General features: G+C 32.4%; 3 protein-coding genes, 1 long non-coding RNA gene and 1 pseudogene across 7 annotated transcripts; 2 read left to right on the top strand and 3 right to left on the bottom strand.

Moving 5' to 3' along the window:
- On the top strand, positions 744-8144 carry LOC109351665 (dolichol kinase EVAN). The gene is made up of 13 exons (XM_019593205.1): positions 744-1141; positions 1260-1451; positions 2182-2286; positions 2634-2704; positions 2786-2866; positions 2941-3155; positions 4150-4339; positions 4600-4665; positions 5517-5605; positions 5722-5836; positions 6633-6684; positions 6769-6869; positions 7714-8144. The coding sequence occupies exons 1-13, from the start codon at positions 841-843 to the stop codon at positions 7825-7827; spliced, it is 1692 nt and encodes a 563-aa protein (XP_019448750.1). The 5' UTR covers positions 744-840; the 3' UTR covers positions 7828-8144.
- LOC109351680 lies at positions 2292-2672 on the bottom strand. The gene is made up of 2 exons (XR_002108263.1): positions 2459-2672; positions 2292-2384 (listed from the first exon to the last, which is right to left on the bottom strand). It is a non-coding gene; the product is annotated as an uncharacterized LOC109351680 (long non-coding RNA).
- LOC109351674 (lactoylglutathione lyase) lies at positions 8870-13760 on the top strand. 2 transcript variants are annotated; one of them, XM_019593227.1, is made up of 9 exons: positions 8870-9077; positions 9151-9249; positions 9335-9396; positions 10102-10162; positions 10502-10581; positions 10657-10727; positions 11589-11678; positions 12466-12587; positions 13496-13760. In XM_019593227.1, exons 1-8 carry the CDS (start codon positions 8946-8948, stop codon positions 12564-12566), a joined length of 696 nt encoding a protein of 231 aa, XP_019448772.1. In that variant the 5' UTR covers positions 8870-8945; the 3' UTR covers positions 12567-12587; positions 13496-13760. The 2 variants fall into 2 exon arrangements, with proteins under 2 accessions (XP_019448772.1, XP_019448771.1); XM_019593226.1 differs by having other exon boundaries at positions 8871-9077; positions 13529-13760.
- LOC109351668 lies at positions 18435-20100 on the bottom strand (annotated as a pseudogene).
- LOC109351669 (protein N-lysine methyltransferase METTL21A) lies at positions 22522-27052 on the bottom strand. Of its 3 annotated transcripts, XR_002108256.1 has the most exons (11): positions 26855-27042; positions 26486-26587; positions 25574-25640; positions 24845-24910; positions 24144-24237; positions 23910-24020; positions 23648-23748; positions 23433-23507; positions 23252-23344; positions 22777-23145; positions 22522-22706 (listed from the first exon to the last, which is right to left on the bottom strand). XR_002108256.1 is itself a non-coding variant. In XM_019593209.1 (10 exons), the coding sequence occupies exons 2-10, from the start codon at positions 26497-26499 to the stop codon at positions 22849-22851; spliced, it is 918 nt and encodes a 305-aa protein (XP_019448754.1). In that variant the 5' UTR covers positions 26500-26587; positions 26855-27042; the 3' UTR covers positions 22522-22848. The 3 variants fall into 3 exon arrangements, 2 of the variants coding, with proteins under 2 accessions (XP_019448754.1, XP_019448755.1); XM_019593209.1 differs by having other exon boundaries at positions 22522-23145; XM_019593210.1 differs by lacking the exon at positions 23252-23344 and having other exon boundaries at positions 22522-23145; positions 26855-27052.

Below are 27782 nucleotides of genomic sequence, written 5' to 3'. Positions count from 1 at the left end.
TTATGAATCTTAACAAGTTTTCAGTGTCAATATATCAAAGACTTCAATTATTTTTATTGCGCATTGATTAGACCAGACTTGCTGTTTTATTATTGTTCCTCATAAATATAAACTTACAAACTGATATAGATATTCTATAAATATAGTTATTTTTCGAATATAATCAAATAACTTATAAGACTAATCACTTTACCAAATACAATATAAAATTTGGTCAAAATGGATGTTTCTCAGCACACAAGACAAGACATTGTTTTCTCCGCACAATGACTTTTCGTAGTAATGTATTTCCATGCATCCATATGATCCTTTTCCTTTTTCAATTTTTTTAAAACGCGTTCTTCTTATTTATCTATATTTATATTTCCTTCAACATTCCTCAATCTCACTGAGCACGCTATTGTTTAGGTAGGACTTGTCAAAAGGTTGATTATACAAATACCAAAAGAGTCCTGCAAAATCTGTGTATGAAAACAGCTTAAATTTAAATTATAAATAACATTATTAAAAAGAAGGTAAATGAATGAACTATCAAATAGTTATTTATTATATTAATTTATTATTCTTATCAAAAAGGATTTTGGCTGAAAATCGATCGTTTATTTTGGCATACTAAAGATTACCCTCCATAAATAAAGAATTAACAATCATGAGAGACACTAAAACATTAAAGATTTAATAAAGTCTTATACTACCAACTGTCATTTATCTATCCCATCTTATGTAATGAAATAAAAGAAAATCCTTAACTTTTATTGGTATATTCCGATTTCTGAGTTTGTAATTCAAAGTGGCAAGTCATAACAAAAACTCGTGTATGTGTTGTCGTAGGGGGAAGCAATGACGGCGTCGTTTATGAGCGGGGAGAGAACGGTGGTGGTGTTATTCATCGCCGGCGTTTTATATTATCTCCCTTTCTCTCTCTTATTCCCTCATGGTCTCGCTCTCTCTCTCCTCGCCCTCTCCGCCTTCTTCATCGAGATCAGCTACGACAACTCTTCCCCTTCCTTCTCCCTTTTCCATTCTCGACCCGGCGCTTCCTCCGGTATTCTCCTCGGTTCCGTTACTCTTCCTTCTCTCTTTCTCTCCAAATTGATTCAATTCTCTAGAGGTTTCTCTTCCTCTCAAATTAACCTCCAAGGTTCATTTTCCATTTCTTTTTCAATTCTCAATTTCCTTTACCTAATTCTTTTCCGATTTCAATTTGTAATTTGATCATGATAATGATTTTTGGTTGATCTATATTTATTTATTTATAGAGCTTCAGTACCTGACATTGCAATACTGGGCCACCTCTGCTACCAGCTTCTGTGTGCTTCTATTCCTCGCCGTAGTTCTGCGACGTCGTAGTTCTTTCTCCGCTACAGGTTGGGGTTTTGGATTTAGCTTATGCTTCCTCTTCTTACAGCCTCTAATTTGTTTTCTAGCCCTCGCTGCAACCTTCCAAACTGGTAACTCTTTCTCTTCGCTTTCATTTTCTTGCTTTGTTTCTAATCATGTTCGTTTTGGTAAATTAAGGCTGTGTTTGGAAGACGTATAGGAAGGTACAAAACACTGACCATAAGAGTTTCATTATATGTAAAAAGTGGACTAAAAGAAGTAGAATTTGTATTGCTATTTTGCCAATTGCCATTCTATCGATCGGTCAAGAAAATAAAATTCAATGATTCCAAGACGAATTATTTTAAATTATGTTTTATTAATTAGTGGAAACAGTCTCTCCGCATGCGGGGATAAGACTACATATATCTACCCTCCCCACACTCCACTAGGTGGGAGCCTGGTGCACTGTGCCGCCCTTTTTATGTTTTATTAATCAATCAGATGGAGTAACACTGATAGTGGTATGTGGTGAATGTGATGTTATCCCAAGAACATAACATTCTGTTATATCCTGTTCTGTATGCACGTTAAACACTCCCTAAAGCTCATAGTCTAAGCTTATTCATTGTTGAAACAAGCATTTTTTGCTATATAGAGAAGGGAGAATCCACTAGAAGCAATGAAAATGACCAACTAACCATTTCAAATGGTCATTGTTGTTACGGGAATGGTTATTGGCCCTTCTCCTTCACTTTTAATTTTTTATTGTTAATGGTGCTTCTTTTTAGTTATTCCTATGGAGTACCATTGCTAATTTCTGGTTCAACTCTAGTTAAGTAAAATTCATTTTTTGCACAGACTTGCATCTTGCACTGAAGCTGTCATGGGTCTTTTGTCATGGATTTGCAGCAGTCAAGTTAATGCAGCATTTTCTCCAAACTTTTCCATCTTGTGCATCTATTGGTATGTCTTACTTTTACATCTATCGCCCTACTCGCCTATTCTCCTAGGTATAAGGGATTTTACTATTTGTAAGAGGGACAACAGATATAAGATTAGAACTTGTAAAAACTATATTTGCCACCAAGCTATTTTACATAGTTCATGCATTATTTTGAATTTGATGACCAAGTACAACAATTTGGAAGAATTTGAATTTTCAACGAAAATATTTGGTCTTGACATTATGCAGTGGCCACTTATGACATATCTAGAATCTGCATAACTGTTGCATGACTGTTGCTATTTCTTTCTCTGCGCAATTGTATGGTTGATTAAAAGATTTTTTGACTGCTCCCCCCTGTTCTCAGGGGAAGTACTTTTGGTGTCGGCCGGTATCGTTCTTTATTTTGGTGACATGCTGTTGCTCACTGTTATAAAGGTCAGTCCTTCTCGACATGATTATGCTGTTTCTAAACAATCATCTGGATATACATTTATTTGGTAATTATTGTTTGAACAGCTATGTCAACTATTGATGCCATCAGAGTTGGTTACTGCACAATATGAAATTGGTCGAAGTGAGATAGGCATTATAATTCAGGTATCAGTCCTTAAGTGATTAATCTATTGTTAACGTATAGCCAGATCAGTTAAGATTGTCTGTTGTTATTGTAGGGACTGTTACTTGGCCTTCTGCTGTATCCAATAGCTTTCAAATATGCTATCCAAATATGGGACTGGTGTACAAATACAGAGTCTTCCGAATCAAGAAGATACAATGAGATTGGGAGATCTCTTTTGTTTACTACTTCTTTTCTATTGGTCATGACTGTGATCGTACCATCATGGATGCAATTTGTACACGAATTTCATATGCATCCTTTTTTCTGGTATGGCATTAATATCTAATTTAGTTTGATTATTTTGTTAGCTATTACTGATATTTTCAGTTGTCAATTGTCATTTTAGAAAGTAGATGTAATAGTAACAGGTTGCTTGGGAACTAGTTTTATTAGCTTTACATTGGTAAGGATAAATATTAGTTATGTTGTTGACCCTAATACATGCTTGTATGGTTATGGGAAAGACAGCATAAGTGTGAGAAACTAAGAACTGGACCAGAATGAATGGAAAAGTATGTGTTTATTGATATGAAAACTGGTCTGTCACTGGAATTTCGAATCTTCTTCCTCTATACTCTAGGCTTTCGAGAGACCTAGAACAATCCCGAACTTCACTTTCCTTTCCAATACAAGTGATAACCTTCTACAGTCTCTATCTCTATATTTGTAGTATGCTAGAGCGCTAGACTAATCAACTAACTCTGACAAATTTATTAACTAGGCCTAACTAATAGAAGCTGGACCAATAGGGACCACTGAGGCCTGTTCCTTAGAATAAGCTGTTAGTTCCACCAGGAAGCAGGAAATGGAGAATATCACAGCATCCGATTCCACTGCATTGACATGAATGTGCAAAGTTGAGCATGCATGCTGCCTCCTGATATGGACTATACTTTTAAAATTAATGTGAAATGGTATCTTGAAAAGTATAAGCATAAAATCTCCACAGAATGTGGTGTCTTATATTGGCTGTCAAGGCAGCCTAATTTTATGCTCTTTCTGGTTTTGCAAGTTCGAATCATATTTTATGGAGATAAATTTGTTATTGCGAAAATTGAGTGTAATCCAACTAGATTCAGAGCTACAAACATTTTGGTAGGTTAGCCTTATGTAGTAGGCTTCTATTAGAATATAATTATGAGGACAGTTCAGGTTCAAATTATCATATGATAATCAACAACCGTTTTCTCTATCATCGTATATTGATATATTGACTATTTCATTTGATTACCAAATCACAGTTTTGAAACATCATTTGCAGGGTGCTTTCCTTTGTTTTCTCTGAGCCGTCCAAAAGATTGTCATTATGTATCTATTGGGTGATTGTAATAGGTGTTTCTGTTTTGCGATTCTACAACATTTCAAAGAACAGTAAGATTGAGAGAATTCTTTTGCGGAAATACTACCATTTGATGGCTGTCATGATGTTCTTGCCTGCTGTTATCTTCCAGGTGATTTGGAATTCAATGATTGTTATCTATAATACTATGCCAAAGAGTTTTACTATAGCTGAAAGTAGAATAAAAATGATTTTACGCTATCACAGAGGACCCCTCCTACTTCTCTGTCAATTTATATTTCTAAGGACACATCAATTTTTACACCCTGTTGTTGACACTGCTACTAGTTTCAGTTTAAATGTTATTCTAGTCAATGACACTTCTGGCTGTTAGATATACTGATATGGTGCTCACTGTTCCTCCTCTTTCAGCCAAAGTTTCTTGATCTAGCATTTGGTGCAGCTCTGGCAGTTTTCCTGACTTTAGAAATTATTCGAGTAAGTATATGTTTACGTGCGTTGAACTTGGAAATGGTGGTTTCATAATATGTTTCGTTGTTGGTTATAAAGTGTCAGTATTGCAGGAGTCCTAATGTAAATTCAAAATATATCTGCAGAACTGATAGAAAACAACTAACCATATAAGGCTTCTCTTTATGTGGCCATGGGTTGAGTTTGGTGGAGTTCTGTGTGCAAGGGGAAATAATAAAAGTGTAATTAAGACACATTCTGCAGGAATTTTTTTTATGAAGATATGCCATTTTCATCTGCAATCCACATTTAACAATAGCTTTTTTTAAACATTTACAAATTATTAAGTGGAAAAAATCTGAGTATTTTAAATTAAGAATATAATTATGGGATGTTGCTAAGAGAGTAATTGACTCTTATCGGCATTATGTGTATAGCACATTTGTTAGTGACTATGCAGGTAGTCTTCAATGCTATAGCAGATTACTTTTTTTTTCCTTTTTTTAATCACTAAAGAAGAATACAATAAGGGGGAAGAAAATAATACAAAAGCAAGAGGATAAGAAATCCCCGAGAGCTAAAAAACTGAAAACACATTGAGAAGCAAAAGTTAAGAACAAAAACATGCAGCAAAGATTGCCAATCTTCCTTCAGATCAATTACATTTTATTTCTTGCTATTTTGATCAATTAGGATTAGGATAATACATAGATCATGTGGAAATTTGAAATGCTATAACTTTGCGAGCTTAGTTTTTTTCTTCTTTTCATTTCCCTGAAGCATAAATAAATTGATCGTAAACATAGTCTTATATTTCTCCAGCAACTCAAATCGTCGATATTTCTTGATTGCCTTAGCGTTAGCATTGTTTGATGTAGGTATGGAGAATCTGGCCTTTGGGACAACCAATACATCAGTTTATGAATGCATTCACTGATCACCGTGACTCTGATCTTCTGATTGTAAGGTATTTTATGTATGCTTTCTTCCTGTATTTTATATTTCAAATTGTAGACCACACAGTTTATAAATCACCAGAGATCAGTCTAGTTCCCTTACATGATGAAGCGTCCCATTTTTCAGCCACTTCTCTCTCTTACTGGGATGTGCACTTCCTATCTGGATGTCTTCTGGGTACAATGACCGACCTCTTGCTCCTTTTGCGGGTATACTGAGTCTAGGAATTGGAGATACGATGGTAACAATTTTTTAATGGCTATAGATTTATAATTTTGTCATAAATTGATTCCTGATCTAACCTTTTAGAATTAATGATTATAATAATTGTAAGTACATGAGTAAGGTTGAAGAAAATGACACGACCTTTTATAAAAAGGTAAAAAAGAAAATGACATGTTTATAGACATGAGTTTATTGTGACTTCATAGACATAAGTGGCACCAGTTGGATATTGTCATTGTTTTCATGTGAATTATATATATGGTATTACTGAACTTGGTGCATATGAGACTTAAAAATAAAAATCTTTAACATCGCAACAAAGGTCAATTCTAAATTTTATCCCTGTTAAAAGAAGAAAAAGAAGATTGAATTGGATTGCATAACAAATAAGGTCAAACTGTGGTACATATTATATACATGTAATCGTTCTTGACTGTAATTTCAACAAAAGAAAAGAATATCTGGGTGATGTCAGCAAATCTAAACCATAAGTACAATAAACTGTATCAGTCTGGGAAATTTGATACTGCAAGTCTGTGTTTGTAAAGGAGGGTTCCCCCTTTTATGGAAACCAATATGGTAGCTAGCTTTATGTGGTCAGTGGTCAGATTTGTTGCAATAATTGTACCCGTTAGCCATGTATGACTGATTAATTTCTAAGATGAAGGATGTTGATCATGTGAAATAATGTCGCATCTGATAGGGAGTCAGAGACTGAAGGAAAGCATAGTAAATCATAGATTTCTTTTCTTTTTCCAGAAATGTAAAACAGGTGTTGTTTGTTTGATGTTACTTTTCACTATTTTATTCAGGCCTCAATAGTTGGGCACAAGTATGGTGTTTTACGGTGGAGTAAAACTGGCAGTAAGTATTTTCTTTGTTGATGTTATTTGCATCATCTTGAGTTGCATGATTTGATATGAATGTTTTTCTTTTGCCACTTGGCAGAGAAAACAATTGAAGGTACTGCAGCTGGTATCACATCTGTCCTGGCTTCTTGCTTATTACTGCTTCCAATATTAGCATCAACCGGATATATTTTTACCCAGGTATTCTTCTCATTTTCTGACCGTGTTTGGGGAACGGGTTGTGGGTGATAGGTTGCATGTCGATGAACTCATTGGCAATTATGCTGGTCACCTTTTTTCAGTGTATTGTAGGAACTTGATCAGAGGGTGAGCCTTGGCACAACCTGTAAGGTTGCTTGCCATGTGACCTGGAGGTCATGGGTTAAGATCTTGTAAGCAGACTCTCCTCTTGCAGGAAGAAGGATGCTTACACGGTACACCTACCCTCTTCAGACCCTATTAGGTAAGAGTTCTGTGCATTGAGCCATCCTTTTATTGAAGGAATTTGATCTGCTGGAACTATTTTTGTAGTGGTTTTTACCTAGCAAACAATAACATTTAAGACATCTAGATTCAATACCTCTGGTTAATGTTGGCATTAATATACTAGTCCCTTCTGCTCCTAATACCCTCACTCATATCACCACCAAAGCTTTATATCATAACAACACATAAATCTGAAATTTCTTGCACCAATGAAATTAGGAACCTTGTGGCTAAGCATTGCCCTCCTAGATTGACGCCCATAATATAAACCAACTGCTACATATGCAGTTCAAATTCCATGTGCGCCTCACATTATTTGGTAGCCTTGTTGGTGGGTAAAGTACCATCTCCGTTATTACATATTATTGGATCGGCGCCTTCTTATTAGGTGAACGAGTGGAAAAGTGTGTATGAAGTGCAGCTTCATCTTTTAGTGTCTTGTTTAAGAAGGGGGTATATGGAAAATAAATGAATAAAGTTTTCTAAGAGAAGCCTGCTATTGTACTATATATTTCTTTGGATTGTTGACTTTGATGTTTTTGTTACCAAATATTTGCAGCATTGGCTCTCTATATCTCTTGCTGTGACTGCAAGTGGTTTGTTGGAGGCTTACACAGCACAACTTGACAATGCATTCATACCACTGTTTTTCTATAGTCTTCTCTGTTTGTAGAAGCTGCTCCTCCCTTCAGTTATGGACGAATGGTGGTAGTATTCATCACAGGTCTCCATAATATTTCGAATATGCTCAGTTTTTACCTCATCTTGTAGATAACAATTAACCAATGCAAAGTTAAAGATGCTAACAGCAGTGACAATACTTGAGTGTTAGGATTATAACTCTCTACATAAATTATAGGCATACCAGTGTTCATTTAGAAGGGGATGGTGCCCAATACATACACATATTTGTATAGAAGAATGGCAATTTTCCATTTATGATGAAATAATTTTCAAGGCCACAGGGAAGAGAGCAAAAGGTGTTGAACATTAATAATTTAATATATTTATTTTTTCGCATGGCACATGTTGGGTGAAGCTCCCCAAACATGGGAGTACCACTTGAATTACTCTAAACAAAAGTAACATTCGGGTCTAAGAAGAATAGGACGTTTGATATATAAATAGGTCAGTCGAAACCAGTAACTAATCTAATAGAAATATAACTGCTTTTTTTTATATATTTCTTATCCTCCAATGCATTAAAAAACTAATAAAATTTGTAGTATCTGTTAATAAGAGAAAAAGGAATGGGAAGAATAATAAAAATTTAGTTCATTTTTATGGAATTTTTGTTTACAGGTGACATGTAAAAAGAATGAAATTTCATAATAATATTTAAAAGATATATCCTTTGAAGATGGTCATAAATTGAGTTCCTGAAAAATAAAATGTGCACTACATAGTGTAAATTTTAGTAATTAAGATTCATATGGTCAGCAACTGAATTCATAAAAAAAATGCCTATTTTATTTTATCTAAAGAACTAACTTGGTGACTATATGAGAACCAAATTTATTGGTCTAATGCAAATAAATGAGATAAATGTCATTTTGAGAGGAGATGTGGTGTATTGTGACAAATATAAAAGTATCTATGATATTTTTCCCCATAATTAATTAGTTAATTGTTTTTTATCGAGATAGGAAATAGTCACTGTTTCCAAACCACAGACTTGACTACCTTAGCCCTATTGTGCTTGTGTGTGTCCGAGTATTCTCATCGTAAAATCACAGAATAGTACAATCTCACTCACTCGCTTCTTTAAATACCAAATCTACCCCTCCCTCCATGTCAACTCTATATTCCTTCACCGCTTCATTACACCGTCTTTGTCACCTTCGATTCATCGCCAAACCCCGATCTTTCCTATCACCACCTCCTCTAATCCCTTTCTTTTCCCCTATTACCCCCAAATCCAAGGTTTCACTTTCAATCTCCTTAATTGCATGTTCTATGTCGTAAACATTTTCCTATTATTGTTTTCTTTTTGCAGAAAGCATTTGGATCAATGGCTGCGGAGTCACCTTCTAATAATCCTGGTCTCCATACAACTCAAGATGATGCTACTAAGGGTTACATCATGCAGCAAACTGTGAGTTTTTTCTATCTTTATTTTATCATCATGTCCCATTCTTTTCTAAATTTACTTTTTAGTTATAGTGTTGTTTCAATTGCAGATGTTTAGGATCAAGGACCCCAAAGTCAGCCTTGATTTTTACTCTCGTGTTTTGGGCATGTCGTAAGTTTTTCTTTTTAAATATGACTATTTTGGATTTGTTATTGTTGCTTTGTTAATTCTTCAAAATCGACTTCAATCATGGGTGTCACTGGTTTTGGCTCATTAAAATCTGACATCTCAGGGGTTGGCCTTAATTACACATGGTACTTATGGTGTGTAAATGTAATGTTAATATAAACTTCAAGGACTAACGATAGTGATAAGGCAAGGAGGTTGGTGTAATGTCTGAATTAAGAAGGATGATTAATGTAATTAAGCTAAACCTTAAGATAGGTTAGTGTAATCTCCTTTCTTTGATGATGCACAAGAGAAATAATTCCAAATACATACATATTGTCTTTGATGTTTTCTTTTATGATTTGGTTGTGATGCCATGTGAATATAATCCAGCTCCTCTCTGTATGAAGTAATTTTTTTCTTAGAAAAGGGTAAAATGAAGATTCTAAACTTCATTTCTGTTCTTGTGGTTATTAAACGATACTGCATTAGTATATGTTTCTAGTTTCCTTTACATCACTTTCCACAGATTAATATGTTGTGTCTAATGTAAGGTTTATATTTTGTTGCATTTGCCTGATTTCATATATTTGCAAGTAATGTGCTTATAATAAAATTTATTGGTTTGGTTTTGTTAATTTCTTTCTTTGGTTGACATTGCTAACAGCCACTTTATGAAAGCTGACAACAGTTTGTTGGTTGATTTAGATTGCTTAAGAGATTGGATTTTCCAGAGATGAAGTTCAGCCTATACTTTTTGGGCTATGAGGTATGTGACTTATATATATTACAGCAGCCCTGCTAGGAAAAGTTTGGCTGTTTTCACGCTTTTGTGAATGAACATTAAAAACAAGATGCTCGTCAGTTCCTTCACAAAAGTTTGAAAACAGGAAACAAAGTGTTATCAAGGTAACATTTGTACAATTGTGAATGAAAACATGTAAGTTAAAATTAAAACAAAAAACAAAAGAAACACACCCTAAATAAATATCTTCTATAAATTTCTTAACTACCAACTATCTTTAAGTTAATTTATACAGTTAAATCCTGAGTGTTTTCGTTTTCATTGACATGCTGTTAATTTTTTCTTCCATCTTTTCTTGTTTAGAATACAGCAGAAGCCCCAAGCGATCCAGTTGATAGAACTATTTGGACCTTTTCTCAGAAGGCTACAATTGAACTGACACAGTAAGGAATATAAATTTGTCATAGTGCTTTATCTCAGTGTCTGTTACAATTAACTAACAATAAATAAATGTACAGTAACTGGGGTACCGAAAGTGATCCAGAGTTCAAAGGGTACCACAATGGCAATTCTGAACCTCGAGGCTTTGGTATGTAACATCTCATTTAATTTGAAAATATCTGCAGATTGGACAGAGTTTCACTTCAAAGTCATAGTTTTTTGACTTCTTTCTTGATTTGCTGGTTAAACTTTGAAGTTTTAATCCAATATCCTGGAAAATGCTGATTATCATTCTTCATCTGTTATGCAGTTGTGATGGTTAGTTCCATATTTGATGTTTTAATCATGAAATATGTTCTGAATACCTTTTATTAAAAAATTATCTCATACACTGTGACATACTGGTAGTGTATATTTGCTTCTTTTGGACAAAAACCATCAAGAGAGTCATCATGTTATTAAATGAAATTAGTTGGGTGTAATTTTTGAGATGTTTGTCGTACAAAAGAATTCTTGAAGCTGAAGATGAAAATGAGAAGCATTTCTTGAGTTTGTATATAGGTTTTATGATTCGTGTTCTTTTAAGTTCACATATTTTTGTTATTCTTGGTAACCTATGTTAAGCCTAAAGCCTAACAAAAACAGTTAAAGTATGATTACCTACTAGCTGCTTAGTAAATTGTTATTGTCTAAATCAGGAGATGTACATAACTTTTACTTCCCAGTTACCATTCAAGTTTTTAAGCATTGATGTTAAAGTTATTATTATTTTGTTCACCCCAACAGTGCAGATTGACTCCTGACCAATCAGGTGTACAAGTTTTCATATCAATAATGTGGGTGTAATTAATTTTTTTGCTGCAATTTAATGCATTTATTTTGTGGTGTTACCTTTCATGACATTAACAATGCTGTAATTTTATTTTCACAGCTATTTACTAGATATATTTATACTTAGTGTGACAGTTGGAATTCGAATTTTAATGATACACTGTCTTTCTGTTTGCAGGACACATTGGTGTTACTGTTGACGACACCTATAAGGCATGCGAAAGGTTTCAGAATCTGGGAGTTGAGTTTGTTAAGAAACCAGATGATGGTAACAATCTTATAAATCCTCACTCATTCTTGGCGTGCCCGCAAATATTATGTTGTCGATGTATTTTCACCATTTTTAAAAGCCGTGGATGCTTTGTGTTTTAGGTCCGTTATAAAGTAGATTACTATCCAAATTATTTTCATTCTCTGCATTAGTATACTTTTCGTCTTTGGGTTTGAACCATTTTTGTGCATTGTAGCTTCTATGCTCATAGATATGTCAAGGGATATCATGGCTATGAAATTGTTAGAATTTAGAACATTGAGGAAGGTAAATATATGCAGGCTTAATGTTTTTGGGATTTGAACACGTGATCTCTAGGTCACAAGGCAAGCAGCCTTAACATTGCGTGAAGGCTCACCCACCTAATTTTGAAAACAAGGATGTGAATTTATTAGGCGAGTTGCTCTTTTGCTAAAATTTGTCAATTTTGTCATTCATATCTGTTCTGCTTGGAATTAAATGTGATTATCCAAATTCCAAAGAATGCTTTATCATGCCATGTAACAATTGGAACCAAACAACATCAAAAACAGACTACTGTCAAGCTGCAGTGCCACTGCTATCTGGCACTGATGCAAAGACTTTTGAAATCGCAATACAATTGCACATCTTTCAGTCTGGTTCTCAATTGTTGGATACTTTTTTTGAGAAAGAAACTTGTTATGCAGATATGTTAAATGATGTCTGGATTCTACTTGTTTCCATCAAGGAATTTTTGCATGACTAATGCTTCAAACTAAACCTCCAATTCAAGTTTTCTTAATTTTTCAATTTTTTTTTGCAGGGAAAATGAAAGGTTTAGCATTTATTAAGGATCCCGATGGATACTGGATTGAAATCTTTGACCTAAAAGCAATGAGAAAGATAACACAAGGTGATGCTTAAGATAATTGATGCCTCTTTCAGGTAGGATCTTTGATTTTCCATTTTCTTGCCTTTACTTACTTATTTATGTTTTCCCTCCGAACTCTATTGTTGTCTCTTACAAAATATTCCCTGATATATGTACTTAGGTTGTAATTTTGTGATGAGATATGTTAACAAATAACAAGGTTCCATGCATGTCAAATTTTGTTTCAATGTGCTTGCTTATGTTTATCCATGTCAAATTGCCTCCTGTCCAAAAATGTGTGATATCTGCATATCTAGTTAAAAAAATGCTAACCTACTTCATTTAGTAATGTGACTTCGTCTGCCACTTTTCGGAGTTGGTTGGAGTGGAAAGCTGGTATCTTCAAAGAGGTCATTGCTGCCAACAAATAACAATCTAACTTTGGAGTGAAACTGGATAGACCTGTTGCATTGTCCAATTTCTTCTTGTTGTCCTTTGTTTATGTATTATCTGTTTCTTTGGATATTTTCTTATCCTCCTTCCACTATTGTGATTTTCCTCATTTCTCTATAATAAATTTCTTTTCTATCCTTGGCCTATCTGATGCACATGTTTAATCTTCAATTGGAAACCACATGCTTTTTTATTTTGAAGAAAAACTTAGTAGCAATCCTCTATTCAAAGTGAGGCCAACCCTTGACTGGTATCTTTCATCATATACACTATAACAATAGTCACTTCATGTGGGTTATATCTATTTTTCTATTGTAGAGTAGATAGTGTGAGTCACATGTTTTTGTAACAATTATGTTACATGCAAACATTTTCTCACACAAAAGGCTCACAAAAATTCTTGCACTAGTAATTTAGTTTCTTTTGTGGTAAAAATCAAAAGGTGTATGAGGGACGGGGTGTTATTATGCTTTCTCTTCATGCATTTGCTTTGCGCATTTGGAATAAAATCATGTGGTTTTTTATGCAGGCCCAATTTTCTTATGTTTTATCTCCGTTGCAGTTTACTACATGGCCATGAGACAGTCATTCAGTGTAATAGCTTTTGCAGTGGCTGGTATTTCTCTAACTTCACATGAAGAATGAATAAATTGTAGTCAAAACAGAATACCAAGTATCCTGTTGTGATTGTGAGTCACTTGATAATAGACTTTGGCTGTGTCTGAAATCAATTAAAGAAGATGATACATTTTTGTATGTATGTATGGTGTGTTTTAAATGGCATATAAATTTATACAAGTGTTAGTTGGGCTCTACAATTTGGAGCAGTCACAAGATACTCCTTAGGAGAGAGGTTGGTGAGTGAAGCTTGAGGTTGAGATCTTAATAATTATTTTTGGAAGTCTATTTCAACTCAAACCTTTTACTTAGGAAGCTCCCAACACTTGAAATATTGCTTAAAGAAACAATTTTATGATATGTAGTGCATAAAGTGTAAGTATCTAGCTTTAAACTCATATAGTTGTACAACTTCTCATTCACTCATAGGTACACAAGTAACAAATTAGTTGAGTTTATATTTATTTAAAACTGAAAATAGTAGTTTCAAACCTCACAGTTTATTACTTTATTTGTAACCTACATATGTTTTTTCATTTTAACCCTTGGGTACATAAGCAAGATTACATGTGTTATTACTTCACATGCTACCTGAAAAACAATTAGAGTTTTGTTAAAAAAGAAAAAAAGTTCTGTATTTTTTTTATTTATATAAAAGCATAGGATGACAATTATAACGTGAGATAGTATTTGATTACTATAGTTTAATAGAAGAAGTGAATATAAATTTGAAGTCCAGTTCAATTAGTATAGTTTCAATTTTAAATCCGTAGAGGTATTTGCAACATGTACATATTTGAATACTAAATGTTTGTCACCAATATTTTTAGAGTTTTAGACTCCTTCGTCCAGAAAGAGCCAAGGTTAAGAAAACTTTATTTTATTTATATGTTAACAAGGGTAGGGGTGTTCGTGGTCTATTTGGATCGGTTTTTAGGCAAAAAATGATTCGATCCAAACATGTAATTAACATGCAGTCTGGATCGGTCTGGTCTGTTTATATTAAGATGTCCGATCCAATCCGATCCAAATATAATATGCGATTTGGATTTGTTTTTTTTTATAAAATATTAAAATTGCACTTATATTCAAAACTCATAAAAATGACTAAATATTAAGCATAAAACAACAATAAAAATAGTGTTCAACAACATTAAAATGTATACAACAATAGTATAAGTAAATAACATCATAAAGTAGTAATAAACAATAAGACAATTATCATAAAAGTATAAAATAGTAACAACAACAACAAGATATCAATAATAACAAGACAACAAAACAAGATATCAATAATAATAATATGAGCATCGGTAACGTAATTTTAATAGTTACAATATTCCACCGATGATTAATAACAATAATACTTTCACAACAATAATACTTGAACTCTGTTTATTTGGTTATGGGATTGGTTTAAGTTCTAAAAAAGTGTATCAAATATAATCAATATGATTTAAAACATAGCAACATATATATAAGTGTGTTATAGAATATAACAAATAAAATATAGGTACAATTTTGGAGTTGGGACTTAAAATTAAGATTAAGTTTGGAAGACACTCAAAAGTATTACACACTTAAACTTTATATACAATTTCGGTCCGGTCTGGATCGGTCTGGATCCAAGAGGTGAAACCAAAATCCGGACCGGACAAATTGGTCTTTAAAAAATAAGTCCAACACGGTCCAAATGCATTCAGTTTTTGCGATTTTAGTCTATTTTAGATCGGTTTTCAATTTTATTATTGGACCGGTCTGGATTTGAACATCCCTAAACAAGGGTATGATCTATTTATGTTCTATGGTCAACCCTTTCAAACTAAAGAAAAACAACAATGCGCTATACTATCATGTTTCGAAAGATAATTTATTGAAACATTACATAAGAATTTTATTTAACCACAAAAAGTTGGGCACGAACTTTGGTGTGAAACATAAGATTCAGCATTATAGTATTCAGACTCAGAAGAGACACCAATTTGAGAAGTACAACTAGTCCCGAGAAACTCATCATTCTGACTTGTTTCAAATCAAATCAAATCAACACTTATGCTCTCTGTTTTAAAATCACAACTCAATGCAATAACCTGACATGTTTAAAATGTAAGGTTTCATGATGAGTAACTACCATGTTTAAAAACTTAACTTGCATGATAATATTAATTAAGTTATCGGTAGATAATATGAAACCAAGGAGATAACTTAATCAATGTTTCTACTAAGTTGTGGGTAATGAAACTTTTCCTAGGTGAGAAACCAAGGAAAAATATTGATTAGTCAAATTGTGTTTGGTTTGCTTTTTTACCAAAGCTTATGAGCGTTTATTTTCATTATATTTGAATAAGAATACATTATGTTTTGCTTTGTACTATGGTCAAACGCCTTTTTTCAAATTTGCACATTTTTCCTCATTCTTTGTATTACTATTATATGTGGACATGTTGCATGCACAGTTGAAACAACGTTCATCAATAAAATATTAATCAAGACGTGGTGATTGTTGTTAAGGGGTAGCAGGCATAGGTCAATCAAAGTAAACCCACTCTCATCCAATTAAAATTTTATATTTAATTAAAAATAAAAATTATAAAAATATAACTTAATATTTATATATTACTTAAGGTTTTTAGAAAATGTGATCCTTATTTGATGGTTACAACCTAAAACACCTAATATCTTAATAAATCTTTCTTGTTGGTTGACAACTATAATAACTTCGTCATAGTCCATTGTTAATTTATTTATTAATTGAATCTAAGACAATAATTTATTATTGTTGGGTTAATATGTTAACTTTGACTCTAACCTTATGATTGAAAAAAATAAGTTAAAATAAAGTATGTTTAAAATTATCTTTCTTGTTTTTTAAATATTGTTTTTATTTCAATATTAATTATACTCAAACTTTATGAGAATATCAATTATATTTTATCAATTATATCATGATATTTATTGTAAGAAATATAAAAAAAGTAAAATCATTGATTCTGACCACAAGTTTTAGAAAATAAATATAAAAAAAAGTAAAATCGAGCATGGTAACCACGAGTTTAAAAAAAGTAAAATTAGACCTCAAACTCGTGTATGTTAGTGACAACTTTGTTTAAAAGTCATGCATATAAAAAATGAAAAAATACACTATATTGGTAATAAATAAATTTTCTCATAGAAAACTTACCAAATATATTAATTTCTATATATGATATTTTGAGAGATAAGATGTGAAATTTTTAAGTGAAATATAAAAATAATTTAATTTTATTATGAAAGAAATTATAAAATTTTAAATGTTAATAGAACATTAGTCTATTAATCGAAAAACGTTTTGTTTGGTTTCAGTGGTGATTCCACACCAACACCCTTTAGTATAAAACGACTTGCTTTTGTTTCTTCAATAAACTTGTGCTGTTCCAATCCACAAGACATTCGAAACAAACCAAGATTATGATTGTTAATCCTAACATTGGCATGCATGCTAGCTGCTACTCAATTATTATTTCAATAGTTACACCATTGAATCTTCAGAGATGATTTTACCTAAATAAATATCTTATAAAATACTAAAAACAACTACCCCATAAGACTATATACACATAAATTTCATTGACAAATTAAAGGGAAAATATACATATCATTGTAATGCATGTTTGTTGCTGAATCCTGAATGTATACACACATTTATTAATTTATTTATTTGTCAACAACTGCATCTGTTTTGCACAAACTGAGACAGAAGTTTCATGGCTTTTGCTGCCTTTATAGTCGCCACAATAATTTAACTAAACTTGCAGAAAACGACTATTATATTATACTCAATGATTTATTATATTGTTACAACTTTAATTAGCCCTCAGACTTTCCACACAATACAACAAAATTTCTATACTATCATATCATAAAGTCTTTATTTTGTTGGGCACGTAGCTATGCTTTTCTGTTTATTAATATAATTTAGAATTGTGGTAACTGGTAAACAACGACCTTAACTCAATAACGCTGTTTCTGACAATGACAAATCATTCATCATCATAAGTATATATATATATATATAGATGGAGATAGGTTTTTCTAACCCATGCATCAGGAATAATGTTTTTAAATGCTCCACTGATTCACTAATATTTTAGAGAAAGTAAGTAATTAAGAGGAGTTTTATTATAAACAACTTTTTCATTAAATACTTCCCCTCTTTCTCTTTTGAGGTAACTATCCACCATTTCTTATCTTTCATTTCTTTCTTGCTTATTTTTTTTGGGATATTCTCTAGCTGAACTGCATTCTTATATATATATATATATATATATGCAACGTAAAAAAATTCAGTTTTTTCAACATCCCTCATTTTATCGTCTTAACTTGGATGTTTGTGTAACTAACTGTTCTTGATAATTTTTTATTTGATTTTAGTATGAAATTATTTTAACGTAAATATAGTACAAAATTCAAACTCTCAAAACTTTCAGAAAAACCTGCTGCTATACTCTAGGAAAGGATCTTTTAGAAGATGGAATAATGATATTTAAAATAATTAATTTCCAATTCTATTATTCTTTCTAGTTATTTCTGAAATTGAGAATTTGTAGTCTAAATGCCACGCAAACATGCTAGCATATATTTCTTCTTTTTTGAAATAACTAATACTTTTCACTTGGCATTATTTATTCATTCATTTGTTTATTTTATCCATTAATTTTTAGTAACATAAAAAGCTTCATTTCTAATTTTCTTAACATTAACTTCATTTCTAATTACAAAAATCGATCGAGCATCATCCTCATCATCACTGAGGGATATGCACAAAATATAAAGAAATGTCTCATTGAATCAAAGAACACAAATCCTCTTTTCTAACCAAACAGACCCTCTTACACTCTTACCTCATCATATCTTTTTTATCTGAACTACTTGCCCTCGATCACTATCAGTTGCACTAGTTTGTAGTACTACACTATCAGTACATGCCTTTCTCCTCAGTCTTGTTTTCATCAATATTTATGAAACTGCTGCAACCACTACTAATCAATTGCTTAATATCCTCAACATTATAATAATTCTCCAAAGGAGTATGCGTTTGAGCAAAGCCTAATACATTTGACTTTTCATCCCATTGGTTAAAATTTTCACCAATACCATAAATGTTGTAATTAAGCATAAACTTGTTGAGTTCATCAAATGAGGTGGACATGTAGCTTGGATAACCCTTTTCTTCTTGCTTGATCTGAGTGCAGCTCCCATCAGAGGAACTACAACTTCCTTCACTTCCAAACATTGAGTAATAACATTGCATTGGACTAATAGCACTAGCACTAACCATCGTAGAGTCTTGGTTTTGGTAAAACGGGAGAGAAAGGGAGGTTGCTGTGCAACTTGTACTTGTAAAGTTAGTTGAAGGATATGAAATAGGTTCAAGATCTGTGAAGGATAAGGCTGTTGGGGTAGTACTGTAATAAGAGCTGAAGTTGTAGTCACTGTATATTGAGGAGAGTGGAGAGGATGGTGGTGGGTTTTGATGATTGGAAGCTAGAAATGGAGCCTTTCTTTGATGGGATAATGGAAGCAAACCCATGAATTTTTTCTTTAACTTGTGTTCCAATAGTTCTTGATATCATTATCAGTCCTCCCTGGCAATTGTGCAGCTATAATGGACCACCTAATATATGATCATTATCTAAAGTCAAAACCAATTAAATTTTCCACAAGGACAAACAAATTAAACTCAATGTTCTAATTAAACTTATGCTAGTGGATTATATTCTGGTGTTTGATCAATAACTTGCATGCATGCATGTTGAAATCTTCCTTTCTCTAGATGGAGAAGTATTTTACAAAGTGCACGTAGTTTGTGATGGTTATAGGCAAAAAGGAAAGGGAAAGAAAGATGTCCATATAGATATTGTGGATCTAAATCATTAATTAGCTTGACCACATTATATATTGGTCAGAACTCAGAAGTGCTAATTAGAATAATTGTATAGTATTAACCTATTAATCCTAGTGATTGTAACTAGTACCTGCTCCCAATATTAACATAGAGGCTGAGAATTATCATGTCTTCCTCATAAGAGAACTGTCCATGCTTAATGTTGGGCCTGAGATAGTTAAGCCATCTCAATCTGCAACTTTTCCCACATCTCCTGAGACCTGATCATTTTCAGAATCAAACTGAAACATATCAACTAGCTAGCTTGAGAAAGTATATACATATACATATACATATATATAGGTTTCAATTTTACAAATCCAAACATTTTTGTATTGATAAAATGAAGAGTTGATGATGTTACCAGCTTTGTGAGGAAGAGCAATCCAATTCCCTGCAGTTCCATGCTTCTGTATGTAATCCTTGAGCTTAGAGTCTTCTTCAGTTGACCATGATCCTCTCTTAACATTTGCCTTGTCACAACAAGGAGCTCTTCCCATTATGATCTCTTTCTCTTTCACAATCCAAAGTATCACTTTCTAACCTTAAATCAAACTTTGGTGGGTAGTGCTTGTGCCTTATAAATAAGAGACCTGGATCTGTGGGGGAATAAAATATCTCCAAAATAATTTATCTCTTTAAATTTACGTAGTGTTTAATAGTCTTTTTTTTATAATATATTTTAAAATGAAAAAAGTCTAGAAACGAGAGAAATGAGACATATGTCAAACACTTGTTGGATTAATTTAAAGAGATAAATTATTTCATGTGATTAAATACTTTATTCTCTATGCATAATTATATTTTTAAATTTGAGAGAGACACATGTACATAAGTCAATTCACTTTTTTTTTTGGTAATGAGTCAATTCAATATTTAATAAAAATGAATTTTCTATAGTTATATAATATTTGGATGCATTGTAATATTTATATGTAATAATGTATTATAATATTGTAATTTAGTATGATATTTATAGGATACTATTAATTAATGTAATATATTATAATATTGTATGTTATATAATATTTGGATGCATATTTTATAATGTACCAAATTCATAAAATAAGAATATCACAGTAGAAAACAAAATAAAAATATTCTTATTTTATTAAGAACAATCTTGAAAATAATGTAGGTAGTTCTCTAACAGTTACATGATTCAGGTCCCTATCATTCAGATTGTTTGCACTTAGATTCATCTGATAAGTTTCTTGGGTTTGACTAATCAACAAAATGGGTAGCTTGTGCTTATGCACATATTTTGAGTGAGGATACATCATCTTCATGCCATTGTCATCAGTAGCATTGTGAAAAATAGCAAAACAATTTTCACAGGTTTGTCCTGCCACCTTATAATAATCCTACTGTGGATTATCGTGTTGCAATTGATGATACACCAAACTATGTAATACAGGGAATAAAAATGAGCTAGTATATATATAATTGAGTTTCAATTGAAAATTTGTAATGTGGATTTGTTTTATTACATCAAAGAATAGTTATTATAATTTATTCTATGTGAATTCATACATACTAGCTACTTCCATTATATTCAAGTTGCTAGCTGCCTAGTTAGATAGTAGAATATTTGGATGCTGTGATAAGGGTACAACTAACACTATATGAAGTTAACATGTAAAAAATGGAATTTAATTTATATGGAGACAGTTTATTGATTTGTATGTGTAACAGTGGAGTAGCTTTATAATCTGTACTAATAGCAGATTACTACACAAAATGCTCATAAATTGCAATTTACATTTTATATTATTATTGATTAAGATAGAATAAATGGATTTTCAATGGTTTCCTCAAAATTTTATCTTATAGCAAAAAGCATTATCAGAGTGTAAGTGCATTATTAACTAAATTAAACATCATTTCTTATCTGTCCATATGATTCTTTTTTTATCAAGCTTTAAACTTTTGTAACATTGTGGACATTTAAGATGATATCAGACTTATTAGGAAACCAATTATGATATAATCAGTCTGTCTCTGGTAGATAAAAATAATTGAAAAGAGGCAGGGTTAATTTGTGACATAGATTAAACAAAGAAACAATACTTACTACTGGGTTACATACAAATTTCCATTAGTTTGATAAGGTTGGTAAAGATTGGTTAGCAACTTTAAATTTGAAACTAAGGTATCCATTTGAGTGGAATAAAGATAACCCCTCACTAACAAACACAGAGGACTACAAGAGTCAAAGGCAATGGTAATGATTCTGTGGTGTTGACACTTTGACAGCAATTTCATGGTCTTTTACCTTGATTGATAAGTTACTAACAATTTATATTTATATATAGGGATATGTATTCTGGTCTTTCACGTTAATCATATTGACATGACATTCTTCATTCATCATTGTCAATGTGTCTTTTTGTGCCTTATTGTATGCCAGAGGAACCAGTTTCATTCATTAAAATTCAGGCCTTCAGTTTGACTCTCTTTTGTTATTTCAACAATTTATTTCAATATTGTGGGAATTTTACAGAAGATTCATAATTCTTCTCTAAAATTTGTGCAGGTAATATATGTCATAAAATAACATTCTTTTAATATTGATTTAGAAGTAAATATACAGTAATTATCTAACTGGTTCCTATTGACTATATGCATTATAATTCCTGAAGAGACCAGATAGAGTTTTTAATGTATATTTAAGAGTAAAAATGTAATTCAGTGTAAGTCAAAGGGATAAAAATGTCTTTATCTTTTGGTTTTCATGTGTATTTTCACCTCATTGTTATGGAGAGGAGTCTGGCTCAGTCAATAGAGGTTCTCAGATGAGGTTTTCAATTTCCATAAGCAGTATCTACATGGGAAATTTCCATTTCAATGTTATAACATAATAATGTCTTTCAAATTTTAATTTTGATGTACCCAAAAATACTAATTTAATTTTGGTTAAAAGGTCCCATATATGTTTATATGTTGCCTACAGAGCAACATTCTCTAATGCTGATAAAATTAAGCGCTGGCAATAAAGAACCGATTAAAGAAAAAGAACCAGATAGTACAGAAGCATTATTTGATATCAACGTTACTCAAAATTGGATGTCTATAGCTTCAGTTCTATAAGACAGAACTCTTCAGACATGTTCTGAAGACCTTCTCTAGGGGATGTAATGTAATGCATTTTCTTATCATGCAGTAGATAACAATTAATATACATTACATTCTATGATGCTGCGGCCATTAATTATGCAAATGTTTTCTAGTTCTGGCTAACTTAATAACGTTAATGCTTCAAGATTGGCATGCCTACACTTTCATAGTTTCATTAAAGGATATCTCGAATGACTGAGAATCTCTCATCCCGACTCTCAAAGTCAGGATATTTTAACGTCTCGCAGAATCCTTGCAGCCATTGAACCATACCTCCTGGCTTCCCACTCACTAAGCTTTGCATTTTGGGGGATTCGCGTATTACATTCATCCTCAACATTTTCTTCATTAACACCAGATCCTTCTACAGCTGCATGTTCTTCATTGCTTTTATCCTCAACACCAATTTCGGCATCAACTTTTTCACCAGTCACCTGACCTGAGATCTTTGTGGACTCTGCTGAATGTTTAAATCCCATAATGAATAGTTGAATACTTGGATGCTGAAATGTTTCATCCATCTGGACAAAGATTCCGGGACAACTTAAAATAATGTTGGTAATCCAAGGCATATATTTACTAATAGACTAATAGTGAAAAGAGTGTATATATATATATATATCATACCTTGGATTTCGAAACCGTCTTCACCTCAAAATTTTCTTTCCACATCTGAAGCATCTTCTCATGGACACTGGTGGAACGGATCTCAGAACCCAACTTCACAAGACAAATTCATAAATAAATGAATAAACTATCCAATACAAGAAATAAGTGCATATTATTATAGAACAGTTAAATATCATACAACAATTGTGGTCCTAGGTCCAGATAAAGCAAGTATCGTCTGTAATAGTGGCTCCAATAGATGCTCTGCATAAACCTGCAATGGAATATGGCAAAACAAAAGGTAGTATAATGTTACATTGAGGGCAGTCACATTAAATGACAACTAATAATTCCTTCATGAGGAATTCTTGTTCCCTTTACTCTGTATGTAGAAAGGCCAGTTTTAACACTTACAACATCAGTGCCAATGATATAGTCAAATGGAGGATCAACAGCTTTAATGTGACTCTCATCTCCCCAATAGAGCTCTGAAACCTTGATTGAACCAAATGATTCTAGAAACAGAGAATTTCCTTGTAAGATACTACCGTCATTCATATCCATATAACAGAATCACTAAAGACTAAGTGTAAAGCCAAGATTCAAAATATATTCGACCCATATAAATTATATAAAAAAATGTCAATGAGAATGGATAGATAGATTCTAAGCATACTAGGATTATTCTGCATGACCCTTGAAATGTTACGATCAACATTTCTTTGCAATAATGGCACAACCTCTTTTTGGTCTGTCACTATAACATCACACCCCAGCAAAGCCATGCCTGAAAGGAAGCGGAAATCAGACAAGGCATGACACAACTACTGAAGAAACAATGTAGGTAAAGCTAGAGATTGAAGCTAATTAACTCAACAAACAAATTTTTAACAAAGATTTGACAACTTACCAAACCCAGAAACACCACAGCCAGCTCCAAGTTCAATTACACGTTTTCCTTTAAGTTTAGCAGGGGAAAATCTCCCCTTTCTGCAATTCCGTTCCTGAAACAACATATGTTGTACGATAAGGAATTAGATAAAGGAAATTTAGAAATAGTACAAGGCTACAGAAACCAGATGCAATCAAAAGAACTTCATGAACTAGTTCATCTTCTAGCAAGAAAGGATCTTAACTTCGACTTAATATAAGATCAAGTCCTCTAGGAAAAGAGACAACTCATTTTAATTTATATCACCTACGTTTTCTCCTTTCTCTCTTACTGAACACCAAGAGAAATTGGCAGTGAGGTGTGCTCTATGCTTCATGTCAAATTTTATACATTCACATATTTTAGTCCAAGGCTTATCTATCAGGTCATCTAGATTGGGAATTTAAAGAATGAAATACCAAAATTCCAGTATTCAATGGATGAGTGGCCCATGCACAAGGCTTCTACCTAGTGGGGTCTAGGGAGGATGGATGTAACAAGCTTTACCCTCTCAAACAAAGAGGTTGTTTCCAGGATTGAAAACCATAACTTCCAGGTCACAAGGCAAGCAACCTTACCGTTATTGAACGATTACATAAAAAGATTACGCATCAAGATCTGTCAAATTTTACATGGCTAAAAATTGACAGGACATTCTAGAGTATGAATATGCAACTTACAAGAAACTTGGCAAACACAAGTGATGAATCCCATACTGTAGTTCCTAAGTGCTTGGAATTAGGATCCTAATGAAAACAGAATCGCCATTGTCAGATTTTGTAGGTAGAAAAGAAAATGACAGCAAACATTAAAAACATGAGGACAAATCTTAAATAAAACCATTTTCAAGTCAATGTCTAGAAGCTGAAGAAATAAGAGAACATATCAAAATCAACAAATAAAACTTGTAAAGCAACCAGATTGATCGTTCAAGATTTCAAAATTTTCCAAGGTGGTTCGTCTCCAATGCATTTCGTGGTTCCCTAGTCCCTACAACTAAAATTTAATGTCTTTGGCACACCAGTGGACCTATCAAAATATCCTTCATTGTGATGCATTAAGGTTTTGGATTTAACTTTTCAGTAAATTAAGAAGGTGGTCTGCTTTGCTTAAAAAATTGGCAGAAGAGATGCTCTTCTTAAATGAAATCTCAATGTAGAGTCATGGATGAAATGAACTGTATGAAATAAGCTACACCTTTTGCTTCTAAAGATAAATGTATCTATGATTCTCTAAAGGTACAAAGTATCTGCCTGTACTGCTGTACATTGAAATAAATGCATTAAGATTACATAACTCCACTTCCATTTGCCTATTTAAGAGAGAGAGAAAAACGCCTTTGCAAAGCACCCCATGCCCTCCAAAAAAGGATACTTTTAAAAACATTATCCTTGAAAACAAAAAAATACCTGAACAAATTGCAACTCATGGCCCAAGACCTCCAACGGCATCTCAAACGTGGTTGGGGAGTTTACCCTGGTAAGTCAAACATGAAGAGTATGAAAGCTGAAAAGTAAACCTATGATACTGACTACATAACAAATCAGTAAAAAAAGAACGTAATAGTAGTCAAGAATATACAATAGTCTTAAACGCTATAGGTTCTGCATGTACAACTGTAGTTACTGTGCTACAGATGTATGAAAGATACGAACATACATTTTTTTCCTAGAAAGTAGGAAAAAATGGAGAGTTTTAGTTTTGGTTGTCAACTTAACAGCATAAGGCAAGCTAAAGGCAGGAAAATTAATCCCACATGGTCACTGAGTATAAAAATTCAGCGAATCCCGTTGCAAGAACATTGCAGATAGATACTACTGTGTTCACAGGTATTGCAAATTTAACCAAATACAACAATTCATGACAGGAAAAGGTCAAAGCTGAGTAGCTTATTTTGATAGGAGAGGATCAACAGAAATCCAGAAACAATAGTGTAACATGGATAGGATAATAACTCTGAAAAACTTTATCCAGAAAAAAACAAATAAGCTAATGATTTAATCAAAAATGATGCAAGCCTAAAAGATATTTCTTGAAGCCTTGCGTTAGAAAAGATATACATTGATTCCATGAACATTGCAATATAGTCTTAAAAAATAAGTTGAAGAAATACAAGTAGGCATAATATCACATGACTAACGATCAATCACTACATCCAAAGTTGCAGTAGCAATACGAAGAAGAAAAAATCTGCTAGAACACATTTGTTAAGGTTACTATAAAGTTTGAAATATATATTAGATGTGTGAGGAAAGATGCAATTTTGTTGTTTACAAAAGGAAAACAGAGAGATGAGAGATATAAGTGAATAAAAAAGATACCTGTCAGGTTCCATAATATCACAGTTTGCTAAAAATCCTTAACACCAAAGATGAACCTAAGATCCCTATTTCCCACCTAATGCCGTATTTTGGTAATAATCACTGGAAAAGAAAAAACAAACAATATTAACTAAGAAAAATAAAAAACAAAATAAAAAGAATAGACTTGGAAGATGATAACATTGAAGCACTATAATGATTTTAAGGAATTTAACTTGCAATAGTTTAAAGTATGAGGATGCATTTCCAAACCAAAACCCTAACTTGTTCAATTCAATGATAAAAGTTTTTTCTCCCGTTGTAATAGAATTCACAAATACAAAGAAAAAATTAAATATCAGCGACTGAAAATAAGGTTGCAGAATGAACCGTGGTTTGCACTTTGCAGTGACAGAAGACAGCTTGTTATAATTTCAACTTCGAAGCAATTAAGGTTTCACGGTTTCGCCATTACAACTTCGGATGGTTTCTTATGCTCCTAATCTCTATATTGTTTTTTTCTTCTTCTTTTAAAGCATCACAAAACAAAACAAGACGAAAATCGCAAAGAACTTGAAAAAAGATCGAACATACGCACGGTTTTTTTATAAATCGTTTTGTTAGGGGTAAATACTCAAAATCCCTCAAATGAAGTGACAATTATCCCGTAAAAAAATTGGAACATAGACTAATTTATCTAATAATAATTATGTTAATCATGCTTTTAAAAAAACTAATATCAATTCGAGGTTTCTAATTGTTTTTTAAATAAAAATTTGAACCAAAAAGCAATTTTCAATCCAGATTTTATTTTAGATAATAAGTTTTTTAAACTTAATCTACATTATAGTCATCAATTTTAAGGAAATCCAATAGTTTGAATTAGTTAGTAAATCTAAATCGTTAGATAGTTCTATAATTGATAATTAGGAAGAAGAGTAAATTTAAAATACTTACTTTTTTTGTTGTTGATATAAATGGATCCTCACTCATAAAATTTTATTAGGATTTTAATAATTGACTTTTTTTTACTGGAGTAGCAGGCGTAACATAGTCATCCTACGATTTCTGAAGTAATTACTTTCAAAAAGTTCCTTCTCTCAAGTATCAAAGGTGATGGTAACTATAAATGTGCAGGAACAACCGTATTGAAATTATATAGGAACTTTGTTGGAGATTTTATGTCTGCCATTGAAAGATTTCTTGTCATCTGAGAGTTCAAATTGAAGCCAGACACATTCTGATCATTGTCCTTCGGGGAGAACATGCATATTGTGAAAAGATGAAAAAATGTATTGTAAAGTTTCATATATATATA

This window comes from Lupinus angustifolius, chromosome LG07 (assembly GCF_001865875.1).
Source record: "Lupinus angustifolius cultivar Tanjil chromosome LG07, LupAngTanjil_v1.0, whole genome shotgun sequence".
Classification (NCBI taxonomy): domain Eukaryota; kingdom Viridiplantae; phylum Streptophyta; class Magnoliopsida; order Fabales; family Fabaceae; genus Lupinus; species Lupinus angustifolius.
Note: the sequence above shows the minus strand (reverse complement) of the source record. Positions and strands in the feature narration are given on the sequence as shown.

What these genes read in the sequence shown, in the direction of transcription:
- LOC109351665 (XM_019593205.1), top strand. Translation starts at nt 841, where the DNA reads ATGACGGCGTCGTTTATGAGCGGGGAGAGAACGGTGGTGGTGTTATTC. An exon ending in TGTTGCTCACTGTTATAAAG is followed by an intron (nt 2,705 to 2,785) that starts GTCAGTCCTTCT and finishes TTGTTTGAACAG; the next exon opens with CTATGTCAACTATTGATGCC. An exon ending in TGCCTGCTGTTATCTTCCAG is followed by an intron (nt 4,340 to 4,599) that starts GTGATTTGGAAT and finishes CTCCTCTTTCAG; the next exon opens with CCAAAGTTTCTTGATCTAGC.
- LOC109351674 (XM_019593227.1), top strand. Translation starts at nt 8,946, where the DNA reads ATGTCAACTCTATATTCCTTCACCGCTTCATTACACCGTCTTTGTCAC. An exon ending in CTATTACCCCCAAATCCAAG is followed by an intron (nt 9,078 to 9,150) that starts GTTTCACTTTCA and finishes TTCTTTTTGCAG; the next exon opens with AAAGCATTTGGATCAATGGC. An exon ending in TATACTTTTTGGGCTATGAG is followed by an intron (nt 10,163 to 10,501) that starts GTATGTGACTTA and finishes TTTCTTGTTTAG; the next exon opens with AATACAGCAGAAGCCCCAAG.
- LOC109351669 (XM_019593209.1), bottom strand. An exon ending in TTGTGTTTGCCAAGTTTCTT is followed by an intron (nt 24,238 to 24,844) that starts GTAAGTTGCATA and finishes ATGTTGTTTCAG; the next exon opens with GAACGGAATTGCAGAAAGGG. An exon ending in GGTCATGCAGAATAATCCTA is followed by an intron (nt 23,749 to 23,909) that starts GTATGCTTAGAA and finishes CTCTGTTTCTAG; the next exon opens with AATCATTTGGTTCAATCAAG.